Raw genomic sequence first — 20427 nt, 5'->3', positions numbered from 1 at the left:
TCTTTCTTTCTTTCTTTCTTTCTTTCTTTCTTTCTTTCTTTCTTTCTCATTTGACGTTTCAAGATTCTTTGTGATCTGGGTATTTCTCCACCAATAAGATTAGGCAATCTTATTTCTTGCTACTTTTTGGAATATTCTGCTCCAGTAAAGTCAGTCCCTTCACTCTTTCAAGAACATTCATATGCCAACTTCTGTACCTCCTTTTTTTGATGTGCACCTTGCCTGGAATGCCTTGTCTCCTGACTTGAATAAGCTTTCCTTCACTCTGTGAAGCCTTTCTTCTTCATGCCAGATCATCATGAACTTTCCTCCCTTTTAAATTTGCACATTGCTTTGAGCCTCTATCCAATGCATTAGTTGGCACTTCAATACTGACTATCCTGAACTGTTTATTGTTGATTTGCATACATCACCCACTACTTTTACAATCAGATTTAAACTCCTCATGGGCACAAATCTTGCCACGCTGGTTGTTCCTCCCCCCCACCCCCAAAGTGTAGTAGTATACACTGGCTGATACTACTTAGAAGGTTTAATCTGAATTCAGGGGCATCTGGCTGGCTCAGTTGGAGGAGCATGCAACTCTTGATCTCAGGGTCGTGGGTTCAAACCCCACACTGGGTATAGAGATTACTTAAATAAAAGAAAAAAACAACTTTGAATTCATATAGCCTTATAGGTACCATAATTTAATATTATTGAATCATTAAAAATTGAACAGAAAAGTTTCTTGACCTCCTTTTAATGGGACTTCAGAACTAAGTTATTGTCTACATCTATAGGTAATATGGAAAGTAAATATATAAACTTCATTTTAGGATTTGCCAAAGGTCTTTCAAGTATCTCTTTCCATACAACCCATCTTTCCATAGATCATCTCTTGACAAAGCATAGATAAACAGGAAATCTTAAAGCTAATGTTAGAAGCCACGTGACATTTCTGAGTCATCCATATTAAAGATTAACTTGATATGAAGACAGAGAATCTGTAATAATAAATGTTATATCCTTAAAGAATACGTCATTTTAAAAATTAGCAGTACTCAAAATTTTCATGACTCCCTGAATGGTATAAACTGGAACATATCACATTAAAGTCTCGGTTAGAAGACTCCGTTAGGAAATAGGATAGCCTTACCTTTACATAATCATAGATGCATCTTTGCAAAATACTTTGTGCCTCCAGAGCAAATGTACTGAAGGTAAGTTTAATTAGTTTGTTTACAGGTGCAGTGATGAACCAGATGCAGTTTAAGTTCTTGTCATATCTTCCATTGGAGTCAGAATCAGGAGAGGCAAAGGTATTATTTGAACCTGTCAGATAACCACCACATCCTTGCCTGGGCCCTGCGTTAAAACAAAGACACATCACTAGGCAAACCAAAGAGAATAGATCTTAAATTTTACATGGATGGTTTAAAACAATCACATAGTTTCTATTTTGGTAACACTTGCACAAAGAATGTTATCAGATGGCGCACCAGGCTTCAGTGGGCTTATGTGAGTGCTGTTCCCACTTGCATTAGCTTTTTTGTTACTTATTTCCTTTCTGCTCCTATGAGTCCCCCTTCAGTTCCCCTTCTAGTCACCTAGAAAAGTGGGGAGCCATATTTAGTTTTACATGCATTTTCAGAACTGTTGATGGGATTTATTTTTTTTTAAAGATTTTATTTATTTATTTGACACAGAGAGAGAGAGAGTAAGAGCAGGAAGACAAGCAGTGGGGAGTGGAAGAGGGAGAAGCAGGCTTCCCACGGAGCAGGGAACCCGATGTGGGGCTCGATCCCAGGACCCTGGGATCATGACCTGAGCCAAAGGCAGACGCTTAACAACTGAGTCACCCAGGCGCCCCTGTTGATGGGATTTATTGAAGCTTTTTCTATCTTTGAAAAATCTAGTTTTTTAGAAAATAGAAGTGTTTTGCATAATAAAACCTGTGGAAACCATAAAGATATTTTACTTTTAGGTTCTGCTTTTATGAACACTATCAGATTGAAAACTGAATTTATGAAGAATTTACCCAACACTCCAAGATAATTGGCTCCCAACAAACCTTTTATGTAAATAACCTTTTAGAAAGAGGCTGAGGGGCATTTAACACTACACACATGTAACACTACCGTCCAGTTTATATTAAAACACACTCTATACTTGACTTTTTTTCCAAAAAGAAAGGGAAGCTGAAAAAGAACTTTACTGGTGAAAAAAAAAAAAATTCTACTTTGATATAAAAATTTTGAGATTCATAATAAAAATAGAAAAGAGAGATAAAGAAAACTCTCATGATGACAGAATGGTCATCTATGAAAAAAATATGGAACAAAATCCTCAGAACATAGGACATAGTTTTGTTCATTTCACAGTCCGAGGCAATACTTCAGAAATGATGTGAGAAGAGCGTAAAAGGAAGACAAACTTATTGACGATTTTGAAACCATGAGCATGAATTAAATTCAAAATAACCCTAGTAGGAATAGGGATTAAGTAGGTGCTCAAAGTAATGTTCATAAAGCTTACATTCTGCACAAATATAGATCATTATTAATTCCAAAATTAAATCTCACTGACATTGGCCTTTCATTTATTTGTCTCATTGTATTTATCTGTTAATGGTGAAAAGATTGCTTGCAACATTAGGGGGCGCTAAGATTTTGGCCTTGGAGCTTGGCAGGAAATGGAAACAATGGCGGCCCTCCTCACAGGCAAAGGGCATCAAACTTGCCACGTGGTTTTCAGTATAGATGCATTATTTAGTAAGTCAGGCTGCCCTGTCCATAGCTTCAAGGTCAGATAAAATGATAGATTATTTGCAGTCAGACTTTTCCTGCAGTTGAAAAGCTTCCAAAGGCCCAGTCCCTGATAAATCCATAGATGGTATATAGGACAAAATTATTCTGAAACCAAAGTAATGCCCACATATGGCTAATGACTCTGCTCACATGAAATAAGCCTGCAACCTAAAAAAAGAACTGGAGTTTGCACTGCTTATATATCCAGCGTGGACTGATTGTTACTTAAGAAAACCACTTAACCTGATTGACATGCAGATCCGGGAAGAACAATGACTCAGGGTACTAATACTTTGACAAATGTATTTATTTATTAAATATTGGGGGTTTTATCTTCAAAAAAATTTTTTTAAAGATTTATTTATTTTAGAGAGAGAGAGCCCACAGGGGGTGAGGGGCAGAGGGAAAGAGAGAGAATCACAAGGAGAATCCCCGTGAGTGCAGAGCCTGATGTGGGGCTTGATCTCACAACCCTGAGATCACGACCCGAGCTGAAACCAAGAGTCAGACACTTAACCAACTGAGCCATCCAGGTGCCCCATTAAATATTGTTTTAATAGTCAAGGAAACATATTTAGTATTGAGGTGGGAAAAGATAAATGGTAGTCCAACAGCAGTGATAAGACATAGATAAATAATAATAATAATAATAATAATACAATTTAGGAAAAAAAATAAAACAACAGGTACCATAAAAGAGGCAGGAAAGTCTTGTGAGTTTTGTAGGAAGGCAGAGATTACTTCAGGCTATGAGGATGTAGAATGTCCAAGGAAGAGGTGACATTTGATTCGGGTCTTGAAGGATAAACAGGACAAGACCATGTAGAAATGGGATCGGTATTGGCAATTCCAGGTGGAAAGAACCTCATAACCAAAGATGCAGTGGACAAGAATTTACATTATATGCATAGGAAAGCATAATTCTGTTAGTGAACACTAGAGAGTCCGTGAAGGGCAAGAAGATTGGGAAACAGGATAGGCTGTTCTGCAGAGGGCCTCATCTGTCAGATCATAGAAGTGACCTTGAGACTTTATTCTGTGAATAATGGGGATCTACCTGAAAGGTTTTTGATTAGAAGAGTGATAGGGTCGGAATGTACTTTCTAAACAATTGTGATCTAAAAATGTTTCTGGTAGTAGCATTACATGGAAGGGTATGGGACTGGAGGAGACAAGACCAGGAGAGAAGACATGGCCACAGTCTGGGCTGGAGGCAGCAAGGGCAGCAAAGAGTTGGAGGTTTGTATACCAGAAACTGGTATTGTTGGGCTTTAGTCTATGAATGCATCAGCTTTAAAAATTAAATGTTATTTTTAAAAGTTCAGACTACCTTATCACCACTTATTTATTAACTATTACTAATAAATTAATAAGGGCAAGATGACGATTGTATGTGGGTGCAGTGGTGCCATTATACACACTTATTATCCAATTGCACTGCTACTATACTGATGTCATAAGGCACACACACCCTCCCTCCAGGGAACCCAAAAGCAAGAACCCAAAAGTCGATGGTGTGTGCTGCCACAGACCAACTGGTAGGTTGGACGATCCTTAATTCTTTAGCCCCTCTCTTTGCAGTACATTAGAATAGACAGGGTATGCTTTTCTGTCCACTTCTGTTAGGCTTGGCCAAGTGACTGGCATGAGGTCTCAGAATATTAATGGTTTTGAAGTAGGAAGAGGTCTTAAAGGGGCTTTGTGTTTTTCGGCTCAAGCTCCCATGCTCCATTCACCAAGAGCTCATTTCCTAGGTAGCTGCTGATGGAAGAGAAAGTGGATTCACAGAGTGCAGATCTGGACCCAGCCTGAACTGTGAAATCAATCAACCCGTAGCCCAGAACAGGCAGACAAACCAGTCTGCCAACCCATCAGTGATAAAAATAAATGCTAGAGGGATAAGCCACTGAACTTCCGCTGGTTTGTTATACAACATTACTGTGGACATAGCCGATCAATACCCAAACAGCTTGTTTGAGTTATTAAACTCTAATAGAGCACATTGCTTAATTCATAGAATATATACACGGAATTAAAAAAAAGGAGAATTAACATTATCATCAGACAATCCTGGCCAAAATATTCAAATATTTGAGGTAAGCATAACATTATGTGAATGAACTATATAATTCATATTATATTTGAATAATATTATATGAGTAATATACTATATGAGTGCATAGTCAAATAATTGATAGAAGTATAACATTATATGAGTAAACCCCTTTCAGTGTCTGTTTGGTGCAGGAAATGGTTATAATTGCTCTAATTCCCCCACTTTAATATTTAAACATAGTGCAACTGCTCTTTGCTTCTGCTCCCCCTACAGCAAATGGATCTATAAATGTATGTCTTTGGGGAAATATAGAGGTGAATATTAACAAAAGAAGGATCCTTTACCAAAAAGCGCTTTGCCACATTACCGGTTCTATATTTCTATATTTCAACAATAACAGGATATATCAGAAAAAACTCTGCAATCATGAAATAGTTTCTTTTTTTTTTAAAGATTTTATTTATTTATTTGAGAGAGAGAATGAGATAGAGAGAGCATGAGAGGGGGGAGGGTCAGAGGGAGAAGCAGACTCCCTGCTGAGCAGGGAGCCTGATGCGGGACTCGATCCCAAAACTCCAGGATCACGACCTGAGCCGAAGGCAGCCGCCCAACCAACTGAGCCACCCAGGTGCCCAATGAAATAGTTTCATACACAAGACATTAATATTCATTTGTTATATTGATATATTTAAATTTCCCTCCTGCCCTTTCTAGCCAATATCAGCCCTAACCTTGACATGTTTAGCACATAAATCCATCATCTTCCTTGTTACTACACACATTCTACCATCCAGCAAACTCCCATCCATCAGCACCTCCTTCATCAGTCATGTTCTGTCATGAGACACTCCCTGTGCCCGAGAACAAATGTCACTCTAACCGTCTTCCCTAAAATTGGAAACACTTCTTACAAAAGAGCTACTTCTTTAGAGAAAGAAAATGTTTGTCCAAAGAAGTATTGGAAATATAAACCCATAGTAAGCAGTGATATGTGGATCGAGTCTACTGAATTAAAAATCAGTAACTGAATCCTAAATTACTTCCCTCCAATAATTCAACTTCAGAGTGAAGCTCAAGCCAAGATAAATCTGACAAAGAAAAATAGTTCTATTATCTAAGAGAAAACATCTTGAAGCCTTTAGTGGAGACAGGTTCATTTCTAAATAGTTATCGTGAGAATGGACATGTTTGTGGCTGACGTTTTATTGAAGTCCTCTAGATAGGATCTCTATCTGTCTCTGGACAGTCACTACTTGGACACATGGTGAATGGCAAGCCATCCTTACAGATAAAGACTGGCCTGACTTCGGGCATTTTCCTGTTCCCCAGTGAGCCAGCTGGAGCTTTAGCCGGTGGTAGTCGAAGGAAGCCGACCAAAGCACAGGAAACAGAACACAAACACATTTAAAGTTGGTGCTTTAGGAAAATGGGGGTGCACCAGGATAGCTTCCTTTCTACCACACAGGACACAGGGCTAGAGCTCCATAATCCTTTCTCTGAATAAATCTTGCTGTGATTTTCAAAGCTGCATTATTCAATTGCCCTACAGCTGAGAATTCATTTTTAAAAAAATTCACCTATGTTAAAGATAAACATGCTCTGTCTTCTTCTCTAAAAACAAATTGGATTTATTTTTCTACTCTCTAACTTCAAACACGTGTAACCTTTTAGGTATTATATATATATATGTTATGCTAGAAAAACAACATAATGGGTTTTGTAACATGAATTGTGTGTTTTGTTCTTGTTTGTTTTTAGTAACATCACTCAATTTGACTCATTTAAAAAATCCTAATTTGAGGCCCAGCCTAATTTAACTTAGATTGTGTATTTAGTCTGGTAATATTTGGGAAGCATAAAACGAGAATACTAAGAGAAAGGTAATTCCAGCAACTAATCAGCAGCTATCGTCGCTAGAAAAAGAGCAATACAGTGTATAACAAACTTAGGAGAATTTTATCATTATCTTTTTACTAATTTTGCATTATTTAGATATTACTTTATGTATGCATCATCAGTCCCAGGGCATTTCATTCGAATCATTCTCACTAACTTTGAAATTTTAAAAATGATTTGCTAAGCAAAATAATATGATCATATCAATTGATGCAGCAAAGGATTTAACAAGATCCAACATGCATTCATGATAAAAACTCTCAGCAAACTAGGAATAGAAAGGGATTTTCTCAACTTGATACAGAGCATTTACAAAAACCTACAGCTAACATGATACCTGATGGTGAAAAACTAAATGTTTTCATCTTAAGATCAGGAACAAGGCAAGGATATTTTTTCTCACCACTCTTACTCAACATAGTATTGGAATTCTTGCCAGTTAATAGGCAAGAAAAATTATATATACAGACTGGAGAGGAAGAAATAAAATTGCCATTATTTTCAGATGTAGAAAATCCCAAGGAATCTACATAAAAATTCCTAAAACTAGTGAGTTCAGCAGAACTCAAAATATAAGGACAATATGCAAAAATCAGGCACATTTCTATATACTAATAATGTGCATGTGGAAACCAAAATTAAAAATACAACTGCTACCCCTGAAACCAATAGGACACTATAAGTTAACTAACTAAAATTTAAATAAAAAGTTTAAAAAATAAAAGTAAAAATACAATTTCTCCAAAGACAATGAAATCCTTAGGTACTCACTTCATGAAACATACAGGATCTGTGTGCTAAAAATTACAAAATGATGAAAGAAATCAGAGAAGACTTAACTAAATGGAGAGACATACATATTCATAGATTGGGAGACTGGACATAGTAAAGATGTCAATTATTCCTAAGTTGATGCATAGATTTAATGCAATTCTTATCAAAACCCCAGAAGGATCTTTCTGTTTATATTTTAAAATGCTTACTTTAAAATTTATATGGAAAAGTATAGGTCCTAGAATATTTAAAACAATCTTGACAAAGAAGAATAAAGTTGGAGGAATCATTCCACCTGATATTAAGGCTTCCTATAGAGCTACAATAATCAAGACGGTATGACACTGGTGGAGAGTTAGACACATAGATCAATGGAATAGAATAGAAAACACAAATAGGGGCACCTGCGTGGCTCAGTCCTTAAGCGTCTGCCTTCAGCTCAGGTCATGATCTTGGGGCCCTGGGATCCAGACACTCTGGCAGGCTCCCTCTCTCTCTGCTCCTTCCCCCTGCTCATGTTCATGCTCTGGCTCACTCTCTCTCAAATGAATAAAAAATCTTTAAAAAAACGCACAGAAATAGATGCACACAAATATGCTCAACTGATTTTTTTTTTTTTTTTTTACAAAGCTGCAAACACAATTCAGTGGAGAAAGGATAGTCTTTTTAACAAATATCGCTAGAGCAACTGGACACTGAGAGGCAAAAAAAAAAAAACTAACTTCAATCCAAACATCAGACCTTAAACAAAAATGAGCTTAGACTTAAATGAAAGACATAAATGACATAAATGAAAAATGTAAACCATAAAACCATAAAACTTTTAGAAGAGACCATAGCAGAAAATCTTCAGGACCTCAGGATAGGCAAAGAGTTCTTAGAAACCAAAAGCATGATATTTAAGAAGGAAAACTGATAAATTAAATTTTATAAAAGTTAAACATTTTACTCTAAGAAAGGTCTTGTTCAGAGGATGAAAAAGGTAAGTTATGAACTGGGAGAAAATATTCGCAAACCACATACCCTAGAAAGACTACAATGAGGGTATATACAGAACTGTCAAAATCCAACAGTGGAAAAACAAACAGTCCAATTAGAGAATGGACAAAAGATATGAACAGATATTTCACCAAAAAAAGACACACACATGACCAAAAAAAAAGCACATGAAAATTGTTCACCATTAGGGAAATGCCAATTGAAACCACAGTGAGATACTAATATACAGCTAGCAGAATGGCGAAAACTAACCCACACATACATACACACACAGAGAGAGCTCACTACAGAGTACAGCACTCTACAGTGGGATGATGGGGGATAGGAGTGCCCCCAAAGTATGGGCACAGAGAAAGTACAATGACTTTCTAACTAAATGTTAGAAATCAGATGAAAATGGAGGAGTAGCATCTTAAATTGCTGAATGAAAATAAATGCCACACTAGAATTCTATATTCAGAGAAAATATCCCACAAAATTTAAGACAGACTAACCCCATTTTCAGGAAAACCAAAACCAAAAACAAAGATTTCCAACAAATAAAAAAATCACGAAAGAGAATTCTTCAAAAAGAAATAAATTGGTCCCATAAGGAGGCAGAGAAATTGAGGAAGAAAAAAAAAACAGCAATGATAATACACATAATTACTAATTGCATAAAGCAATAAAAATGTTTTATGTTTTGTAGAGTTGAAACAACTGACATTAATAGCACAAAAGACAGGAAGTAGATAAACAGATTTAAAATGTTCTAAGCTCCTTATACTTATTATGAAGTGGTGAAAGGACTAATTTTAAAATAGATGCTAGTGAGTCAAGGATGAATGTTGTAATCTCTAAGGTAATCACTTAAAGAAGAAGAACAGAATGTATAAGCAATGATTTAAAAAGGAGAGTGACAGAAACTGATTAATTAAAGAAAAAAGCCAAAAAAGGATAAAGGAATCTAAGAACAGGTAGGACCAACAGAAAACAACCAACACAATGGGTCTATTTAAATCCAATAATGTTGGTGATTTAGTTAGTTGAAAATATATGAAATTCTCAAATTGAAAGGCAAAGCAAAACAGAACCTAAATATGTTCTTCAGGATAGGAAAAGTTTGAAAGTTTGGAAACTATACCAAGCAAACACAAACGAAAGAAAGCTAGGGAAGTGATACTAATTAGAAAAAGTAGACATTAAGACAAGAAGCATTTACAAAAAAATTACATAATGATACATGTCAGTTCACCAGGAATATATAATAATTTTAAATGTGTTATGTGCCACACTGCATTGCCTCAAGGTAAAAACAAGCAAAACTCTATCCCAGATATTTCTACTAAGCTTCTAATTCTTCTATCTGATGAACTACGGAACATGAGCTGGATGTCTTAAATGCACCAAAATCTCCATACCCAAACCCAAAATTATTATTTTCTCCTACAAAACCTGATCCTTTCCTGGCAATTTTGTATTTGGTTAGCGGTATCACCAGAGAGCAACACTACCTTGTTCAAAGACCCCTGTGTCCCATTGATTCTACATCTCTCTACATTTTTTATTTTCACACTGCTCTCATTATCCCCTGCCAAAACAATTGTAATACTTTCCTAATTTTTCCCTGCATAAAATGCTGTCCCTACTTCAAAACACCATCCATACAGGTGCTAGGATGTGCTCTTTAAAATGAACCTATTAGATCATAGTACTCTCCAGTTCAAAACAATTCATGGTTCCCTTCTAACCTGTGTACGGTGCCCTCTGCACGTAGCTTCTGTCTATCTCTGCTGTCTCAGCTCCTATCATTCTCCAAAGCATTACCAAATGATGTGCAGGTCAGTCTGTAGCCTCTGAAATGGGATGCACCTGCAACTTTGTACATGCTTTTCCTTCTCTACAGAATGTTTTCCCAATGAATGTCTTCTCATCCTTCCAAGTTACTACTCTTTATGGCTGAAATTTATGACATGCTTAATGAGTGCCAGGGAAATGTTTTAGTTTAATCTCACCACAACCCTTTCAGGTAGTCACTATTAGTGTGCCCATTTCACAGAGGAGATCCTCGAGATGTAGAGAGGAAAAGTAAAGTGTCCGGGGTCAAACCTGTTGGGATGGACATGAACTGGGTTTGTTCCTAAGAAGTCTTGCTCCAGAGCTTACACTCTTAAAAATCGCACTATAATTCAGGATTTACACTCTCTGTGATGCTTTCTCTAACAATCCTGTGTCCTCTTTACTCAACACCAGAGTACCACAGGTCCCTTCTTTTCTGCCTCCACTACCCTCTGCACATACTTCTGTCGAAAAGCATTTATTACACCAAATGTACAATTACTTACTAACTCATCTACTTGAATGAACCTCTCAAGAGTAGGGACCTTGTTCAGTTCATCTTTGTATTTCCAGGGAGAAGTACAGCCTCCTCAGCAAGTAGCTGGTGAATATTGTTAAATAAACAATGAAGGAATGAATAGAAAATGTAAATCGTTATTAGATGGATCTTTGCATCTAGCATATGTTTACATGGGGAATTCTTGGAGTTAAATATATTTCTTGATTTGTAGAGTTGTTATATTATGCACACATTATGTCTATGTACATGTACGTATGTACTTATATAATTTTTAACAAAATAACATGTTTGTCCTATGGATTAACCTGTTTTTAAAGCTAAGTTAGTTGATTTTTAGCACACATCTGATTGCCAAGAAACAATTAGCAGGATAACAATAAAAATATCACTGAAAGATTTAAAACATTGCCTAAGAGGTAGTATTTTCATAGGAAAATGCTTCTTTAGCTAAAAATTTGCAATGATAAATGATGTTCTATTACTTAAGTAAATTTAATCTCTGAGTATTAGATTTCAGCAAGCAGAGCAAATTTAATAACTTGTAAAATACAGGATACATTCATGTGCCAGCTCCACTATCTAAAAGACGTATGACTTACACCTCATACCTATCAGAATGGCTATTATCAAAAAGACAGGAAACAGTAAGTGTTGGCCAGGATGTGGAGAAAAGGCAAACTTCTTGCACTGTTGGTGGGAATGGAGATTGGTGCAGCCACTGTGGAAAACAGTAAATTTTTCCAAAAGTTAAAAATAGAACTACCACATGATCCACCAATTCCATTTCTAGGTATTTATCTAAAGAAAATGAATACACCAATTTGAAAAGACATGGGCATTCCCATGTGCACTGCACCATTATTTACAAAGTAAATGTCCCTAGATGGATGAATGGATCAAGATGATGTTACATACACAAATACGTATAATACATATATACACACAATGGAATATTATTTGGCCATAAAAAATGAAATCTTGCCATTTGCAACAACATGGATGGACCTAGAAGGTATAATGCTAAGTGAAATAAGTCAGACAGAGAAAGACAAATACCATATGACTTCACTTCCATGTTGAATCTACAATCAAAATAAATGAACAAATGAAACCAAACAGACGTACAGAGAGCAAATGAATGGTTACAGGAGTGGGGTAATTGGACGAAATAGGTGAAGGGGATTAAGAAGTACAATCTTTCATTTATAAAATAAGTAAGACTTTGGGATGTAATGCACAGCATAGGGAATATAGTCAATAATACTGTAATAACTTTGTATTGTGACAGATGGTAGCTAGACTTATTATGGTAACCATTCTGTAATGTATATAAATATTGAAACACTATGTTGTACAACTGAAACTAATACAATATTTGTATGTCAACTATTCTTCAATAAAAAAATAAAAGTATGACTTTATTTACTTAACATTGACAATTACAAAATCAAAAGTTATAAATTTTTTTTAAAATGTTCTGCTTAGAAAGAAAAAAAAAATGTTCTGCTTAGAGAAAGAAGCCTTAAAAGCAACGTGCTCTTCAGTCATAAAACAGATTTCGATATAGAAGAGGTGGAATTCATAAAACCAGACCCAGATTCCCATAGCTTTTAAATAACAATTTCGGGGCATCTGAGTGGCTCAGATGTTAAGCGTCTGCCTTCAGCTCAGGTCATGATCCCAGGGTCCTGGGATCGAGCCCCGTATTGGGCTCCCTGCTCAGCGGGAAGCCTGCTTCTCCCTCTCCCACTCCCACTCCCACTTGTTCCCTCTCTCGCTGTCTCTCTCTGTCAAATAAATAAATAAAATCTTTAAAAAAATAAAAAAATAACAATTTAAACAGGGACACAGAACTATGTTTTTGTTCTTGCTGAGATATTAGCTTACACTGTGCTATGGATATTTCAACTTTTATTACTTTGGTGGAGACAAAGGGGAGACAGGGATTCCTTTCCCAGTGCTGCTCAAGACTTGCTAAGTGACCTTGGCAAGTTATGTAATGTCTTTGTGACTTAGTTGCCCAATTCATAAACTAATCTTTATTAAGAGAGTACCAATCAGGGTTATATCATAAAAATAAATGCCCAAATTCCTTCATTTTGTTAGAATCCTGTGGTGAGGAATTTTACTAAATTGGAAGCCATAATTTTGGACTAGAGGGTTTTATTTGTTATACAGAGATCTATTACCCTTACATTCCAAGGCAACTGTATTCCACTTAACTGTGCTAATTCTTTATCTATATGCCATGCAAAGCCAATAAAACAGATGTGACATTTGTCTGATATTTGTCAACATCAGAAAGATATGTGATTTTATTGCATATATATTTTAGAATTACATTAATATATTATGTATTATGAGCTATAATATGCATATATTATATGTGTATTACATATACATATATGCTACATATACATACATATTTCATGTAAATATCAACACTATAATATAAACACTATAGATATATATTATAAGATATACCATATATCTATATAAATATATACATATTACACAATATTTATATTATAAGTATAACATGGCAGAGTATAATATAAATATAACTGTTTTATAATATAAAATTATGACACAAATATTAATATTATAAATATAAGAGAACAGTGACTGCTGTACTATACACGCTATTTACATAGTGGTAGCATATGAGCAAATACACTATTTGGAGCTAGGTACAAATTGGAATGCTGGTACTAGAAAGCAGGCAGTATCAAGGAGAAGATGAAAGTGGAGAAAAGTAGCTCTATCTAGGCCAAAAAGGCACTAAAGAAATGACCTGCCTTTCAGAAAACTCACCCCAGGATCCCTCTTCATCCCTGGCTATGTTTACTGACTGCCCCAGAGGTGATGGGAGTTGATTAGGAAAAGGGTGAATCTGGGAGACAATCAAACCTGGCTCAAAGCTTGGCTTTGCCTCTTACACACATTCTGACCACAGACAAATTACTTAATTTCTCCACTTCTTATTTCTTCCTCTGTAAAATGGGATAATCCCTATCTCATGGGCAGGTGTGAGGATTAGATGAGACCATCTAGGGAAAGCCTCTGTCCTACATCTAGCACATAGTGGACGCTCGGGGACAGGCGGTCACTATCATTATGCCCTGGGACTTTGCGATGTCTTCATTTGGAAGAGAGCAGAACGTACAATTACCACAAAATTAATAGATTTTTTGTATATCACTACAAGAAGAAGAATAGAGTCCCATGGCCCTAATGATGCTTCATTTCTAAACAACTGATTTACAACCAAAGAATTTTTTTTTAATGTTTATTGCTAGCCAGAGATAGTTTGCATTTATGCTCCTGCGAACACTACATCAAAGTCAAGCTGATCCGAGTAAGGATAATAATTATTATTATAGGGAACCTGTGGTTACAAATAATTTAACTCAAAACACTAGGTTTTGAGAACATCTGAGATAAGACTAGATTCCATTTTGAGGAGAGCTGGTGTGGCTTAGGTTAATGCAGGTAATTACTTCCCAGCTCTTGTTCACCCGAATGCTTTCCAGTGTTAGCTTATGATTTACCACTAACTCAATTTTGTCACTCAGTTTGGTCTCCATAATACCATCTGGTTTTATTTTTCCCCAACAACAGCCCTACTTTTCAAATGGGTCATTCCAGGGGGAGGGGGCATAGATTCTGATGTTGGAATATATTTTAATAAAAATCTTTCCTTTCCTTTTGCTGATCTGGAATTTTACTCCTGTCTACTTGCTTTTGTAAGGTTTTGGTGAACTAAGCATTGCTGTTTTCTTTACTGTAGCCCCACATGCTCTGCTCAGCAAAAAACCCTTTTCAATAAAACCCACAAAGAAGAAACTACAGATAACCTTGTCTTTGTATCTCTCAAGGGAAATCCAATCACCAGTGAAAGTTACAAGGCTTAAAAAGGGCGGAAATAAGCTCAGTCTAGTTTTCTGCAAATGGGTGTACAATTTCAGCTCATCTCATTCTCAGACTTCATCAGAGAGAGCAAATGACATTAAGAGAACAAACACCACTGCTTTCAAGTAATACCCCCGTTACTGCTAAACTGAGAATTACTTGAGCAGTGATTTATAAAATTATTCAAGTTATAACTCAACACTCTTACTGCACTTGTACTTGTAAAAATAATACGGTTTGGCAGTTTTATCAGGCTGTTAAGAAGCACATGGAAACATACACATCAGTATTCAGAGTCACTGAATGTTCTTAACTTTATTCTTTTACCGTCTAGCTACAGAATTTTAGAATGCCTCTCAAAGTCCAAACGTAACACCAAAACTGAAACTGAAAAAATAACTAGAAACCAGAGTCTGATTCTGACATGTTGTTGTATTTTTCTCCATCTGTTTTGACCATATTTTCCATCTTTGGGGCTGCAGAATCCCACTGCCTTTGTCAGTCTCCCCTTTCCTTCTCTTGTCCCCTCTGGTTCAACTCCCTCAGCTTCCTCCCACTGCTCCCAGTGCCTTCCTTTAGCATGTCGGAGAGACATCTTCCAGATGTTAGGGCAGTAGGCAAACATCCAAGGTCCAGACACACATGACCCAGAGGTTCAGTCTGACCTAATACTCCCAACCAATTCTCTGAGGATGAAAGTGATCCAATTTACTACCCTGAGTCATAGTGGAACTATATGAACCATGATTGAGAAGGAGGCACATCTCGATACAAGCCAATGTATAGTATATCATTTACATTACATATAAGAGAATTAATTGTTAAGTAGGTGCAATGTGTCCACTTATTCTTTAATGCATTCACACAGCCTATTAATATTGATGGAGTATCAATACGTGAAAAATTTAGCTTTTGATTTCAGATTTAGGTTATAAAACATACTTTAGAGTTTGCTGGTTAGACTTCAGTGCAAAGTGAGTAAGAATGAACAAAACAATCATTGCTCCATGGAGGGGTCCTATTGATGATAATGACCCCAGCTGTACATACTCCAGAGATAGGGTGGGGCAGGTCATGGAGCTTTACAGAAGCCCAAGACCACAGCATTATTTTCTGATAATGTAACAGTCTTCCTCTTGGACATCTAAGGAACTTTACAGGAATTAGCTACTTCATTCCCATTGTATTAAGAGAAAGATAGTGGTAATTTTTCAAACTGATCTTTTTTTAGCGGATAAAAATTGAGCTCAAACATGCTAAGGGGCTTTTCTAAAGCATCTTACCGGGCAATGATGTAATGGGACGATTAGGTCATAGTCACCTGCTTTCTGGTCTACAGCCCCTCCCATCTGGGCACGTTTCCATCTTTGTGGAGCACGATTTATTTTGTCCTTGTTAAACATGTACTTTGGTATTTTTGCCTTTGCCTCACAGCAAGGTCTGTGAGTCTGACTGTACTGCTACCTGACTTTTTCCTATATGGCACTTACCCGAGGAAGGGACAGGCCTTGGCCCTCATCCTCCACACATGGACTGTGGACAAGAGGGAGCTGGGAGCTTTAGTCACACATCCAGTGTCTCCGGTCTCTAGTCACTGACGCCCCCTTGTCATGATATTGCCATAGTCTCCAGGGTAACATCACATCCTTGTCCTTCTAGGACATGTCATCCTTAAGGGTCACTCTTTACTCTCTCCTTGGCTACTCACTGATTCAAAGGCCTACCAATCTCACACCTACTCAGGCCAGGGTCAGTTTCTGACCCTGACATTTTGCTCAAGTGTTATAAACACATTACTTTAAAAAACAAATGGAACTACCACAGTACTACACAAATTATGTACTTTAAATCCCCGATCTAATCAAATAGCTAGAAGCTTGGTGTCTAATGTGATGAGCATGTCATGAATAAGACTGACTGAGCAGCACTCTGACATGAGACCAGGACAGGAAGAAGCAACAGAGGCTTTGGAAGTTTAAAAACATGTTTGCAAGTCTGAAATGCTTCACAAGACACACATGTAAGCACAATCATGGCCAAAGTAGCCCCTGGGGATCAAGGAGGGGCAAAAACTCAACAAGAAGAAATTAATAGAATAAAGGGTACTTCTAAATGTCAATTCTGCACTAGATAGCATTCCCATTTCAGCCAAATCCACAGGACTGATGGCTTTTTAAACTTTATTAGATCCTTGATACCACTGACAATCAAACAAAAGCTCACTCTCTTGAGAAAAACACAGATAATTTCAGAGTTTCACAGATTCCTAATGCCTGGCATGATCACTTTGCTGGTCATCTTTTCTCAGGATCAATTATTCATGGAATGCAGGAGTGCAGGGGGAAAGGAGATTCGCTTTATAGTTAGGTATTAGCCCCTGTAAAGGGCCTGCCTTGCTTTCTCTGGACCTTATATCCCATGCATTATGGTTCTTTTTTTTTTTTTTAAAGATTTTATTTATTTATTTGAGAGAGAGAGGATGAGAGAGCACATGAGAGGGGGGAGGGTCAGAGGGAGAAGCAGGCTCCCCGCCAAGCAGGGAGCCCCACGCGGGACTCGATCCCGGGACTCCAGGATCATGACCTGAGCCGAAGGCAGTCGCTTAACCAACTGAGCCACCCAGGCGCCCGCATTATGGTTCTTTAATACAGAAGTTCCATGAAAGGATGAAACTCAGTTTCCCTACATATTTAGTAATTAACAACAAACCATGGGATATTTGCCCCAAATTTGTTCTGACCCATTAGCAATACAAATGAAGGAGGAGTTTACCTCATAATCACGTAGTTACATGAGTGGGCTCTCCACTGACTTCTGAAAAATTGAAGCAGATGTGATATAAAGTATTGTCAAATGTATCATCTAAATGGCAAATTTGCAAAACTCTAGTGTGTTAGTCAAGATGAACTAAACTGGAATGTCACAGACTAAAATGGTCTCTTCACAGCAATTATTTGCTCTGTGAAAATACTGTTTTCCAGGCTGAACTGACAGTTTTGGACAGCCACTGTCGAAAATTCATGTGACTATTGAAAACTCACTGTTGGGTCCACACAGGTGCTCTCCCCTTTCTATGGGAAAGTGCAGTGGTTTTAAATGGATAAGACAGAAGTGAAAGGTGCATCCAAGTGGTCAAGTCTAAGTTGTTGTTTTTTTTTAATCCTGATCTATAACTAAAAGAATTCAATCTACTCTTAATTGCTCTTCCCCTACTTCCTTACCATAAACAAACAAAAAAACAAAACAAAATTGAAAAGTTTTGCAGAATGATCTATAGTAAACTTATATGTGTGGCTTATATGTGTGGTCTTGAAGGCTTTGTGAGACCAAAGCAATATAAAAAGGCAACACCTAGGTTTTCAGCAAAAAAAAAAAAAAAAAATTACCATTAAAGATTACTCAAAATCACTTCTTAGATAGTTTCAAGTGTCTGAGAGCATTTATAAAGAGGAAAAAGAGGCAAAAGTCATCATCATGAAATGCAGTGATCACACCACTCTGACAATTAATGACATTCCATTTCTGCTCCTTGCACTTGAACCCTTCGTAGAACTGTGACCAGAGGAAAACAGTAATTGACTGAAAGAGCCCAGTGCTCATACATGAACAATGCCTTTGACAATATAAGATTTTCCCTTCTGTGCCACTTTAGTTCAGTAAAATCACAGTAAGTCCAAATGCCTTCTTTGTAGCTCAGAAAAACAGTAATTAATGAGGCTAGGAAACGCTGACTGACTCACTCAGGAAACTTCATGCAGATGACAACAGTGGAGAGCATAAGACTATTTCAATGGTCATGTGAGAATATATTAGGAAAAAGAAAAACAACTTGAAAGCAGGTAGCAAGAGCAAATGCAAATATACGTCATTTGGTTCTAAAGTCTGTGCTAAAGGCAAGAATGCATGGGTCCTTTTGTGCAAAAATCTCCAAAGGAAAATGAATTTTTCTTTCAAAATAGCTTCTGTGTTTTGTACACCACTTCACTTAGGCAAATTCTATTGAGGCAATACTCCCTGTCTGCCCCTGAGACTTGCTTTCAAGTGATTGTTGATATAGCTAAGTAGGATAGGTGGCAAAGTGGTTTTCTGATACAATTTGTCATGATGTCTATGTTTTATTGGGAAGCTTTCACAATACAAATGTCTAATTGCTTCCCTCAAAAAATGCACAAAAAAGTAAAACATCAAATGTAAAGAAAGCTTAAGGTAAGCTTGGCTTTGGATCAGAGGGTTGAGGGTGATCTACAGCCTTCTACCTTCTCAGTTTCTCTTAGATTCTTACCTTTCCTTCTGTTTCTACTCTCACTGTGTCAGTTTGAACCTTCAACCTTTGCCATCCAGAATTCTGTAATGAGCTTCTTCTTCTCAAGTCATAGGGTCCCCCTGCGCCAATCTTCTTCCACCCTGCTACCACTATCATCTTTCCAGAAGCCATGAGGTTTTTACTTAAAATTTTCCCAAGGCTCTTCATCATTTCAAGGACAAAGTCAACACAGGTCATGAGGCCTTCTCTCTTGATGGGGCCCTTGCCTGCTTTTAGGCTAAACTTCTGTCGTTTCCATCAGTGGTAAAATGAGGTTCAGGTCTCATTAGAGATGGTTGTGTAGGGAGACTTTACCTTTGTATACCAGAGAGGTATATTAGTTGAGTGATTTTTTAAATCAAAATATATCATATATAATTTTTAAAACCAAAACTTTATGTGACATATTTTTTGAAATTTAAATGAAAAGCAACTTTAGTCAGGTGAAAAAAAAAATAAGTAAAGCAGAAAAGTAACAGTCATGAAAAATAGATTTAATATCCCAAATTCTTACCCAGTGTCTGCCAGAAAGATATTTTCCAACCTCTTGCCGTTTGAAATGAATCTGTCTTGAATACCAGAAGCAAACTATGATTGCTGCTCCTAATATTTGGTGGAAGCTCGGAACCACAGAATTTGCCAAGAAGGGGGTCACTGATGTTTGAACCATCATAAATTGCCAGGTAGTCTTGGGAGCAAAATGTGGAAGGAACCACATCAAAGTCACTAAACCTGTAGAATGAACCTTGTTAATACTGATGTTCTCCATTTGAATTTCCATTACATTATGCCCTTCATTCTTGTAAAAACAAAACCAAAACCAAAACAAACAAACAAAACAAGTCAAAGGCTAAAAGCAGAACATCCATGCTTTACCTGATAGCAAATACTAGAAACAATACGCTATTTTACTGATTTGATGGCTATAAGCAAAAATTCACATTTAAGATTGTTATAGTTGTTACAGGAACTTCACCACACATCTCCAGCTCTCTGCTTTCCTGATATTTGGGAGAACTGCCCTTCTGTGCACACTCTGAGGTTCTACATGGCCTTAAGACTTGCTATGGCCATAGAAATATAAGCAGGAGTGATACCTATTACCTTTTGGAAGACATTTTAAAAAAATTACTACTCAGTTTGCCTTCCCACTGCAGTGATGGATCATGGATTCAAATGTAGAAATGAAGCTTCCATCAGCCTGGGCTGCTAAGTGACCAGGCCATATTGGACATACTCATACAGGTGAGAAATAAACTCACTAAGCTACTGTGCCTTGGGCATGTTTGTTACCACTTATAACTATCCTGACAGATACATCCTTAACTTCACTTTTATGGCCTGAGATAATCTAAGGCCT

The 20427-nt window shown here is 37.0% G+C and overlaps 1 protein-coding gene across 1 annotated transcript in view; it reads right to left on the bottom strand.

Annotated features, from left to right (window-relative positions):
* Positions 1-20427, bottom strand: part of CUBN (cubilin) — a 267642-nt gene that overhangs the window by 21371 nt on the left and 225844 nt on the right. Inside the window, exons 59-60 of the mRNA XM_021696706.1 lie at positions 19582-19799; positions 1139-1347 (exon numbers count right to left, since the gene is read on the bottom strand). Coding sequence (XP_021552381.1) covers positions 1139-1347; positions 19582-19799 — 427 coding nt within the window. The remainder of the gene's footprint in view (positions 1-1138; positions 1348-19581; positions 19800-20427) is intronic.

This window comes from Neomonachus schauinslandi, chromosome 5 (assembly GCF_002201575.2).
Source record: "Neomonachus schauinslandi chromosome 5, ASM220157v2, whole genome shotgun sequence".
NCBI classification, from domain to species: Eukaryota; Metazoa; Chordata; class Mammalia; order Carnivora; family Phocidae; genus Neomonachus; species Neomonachus schauinslandi.
This window is presented reverse-complemented; position numbering and strand designations above follow the sequence as displayed.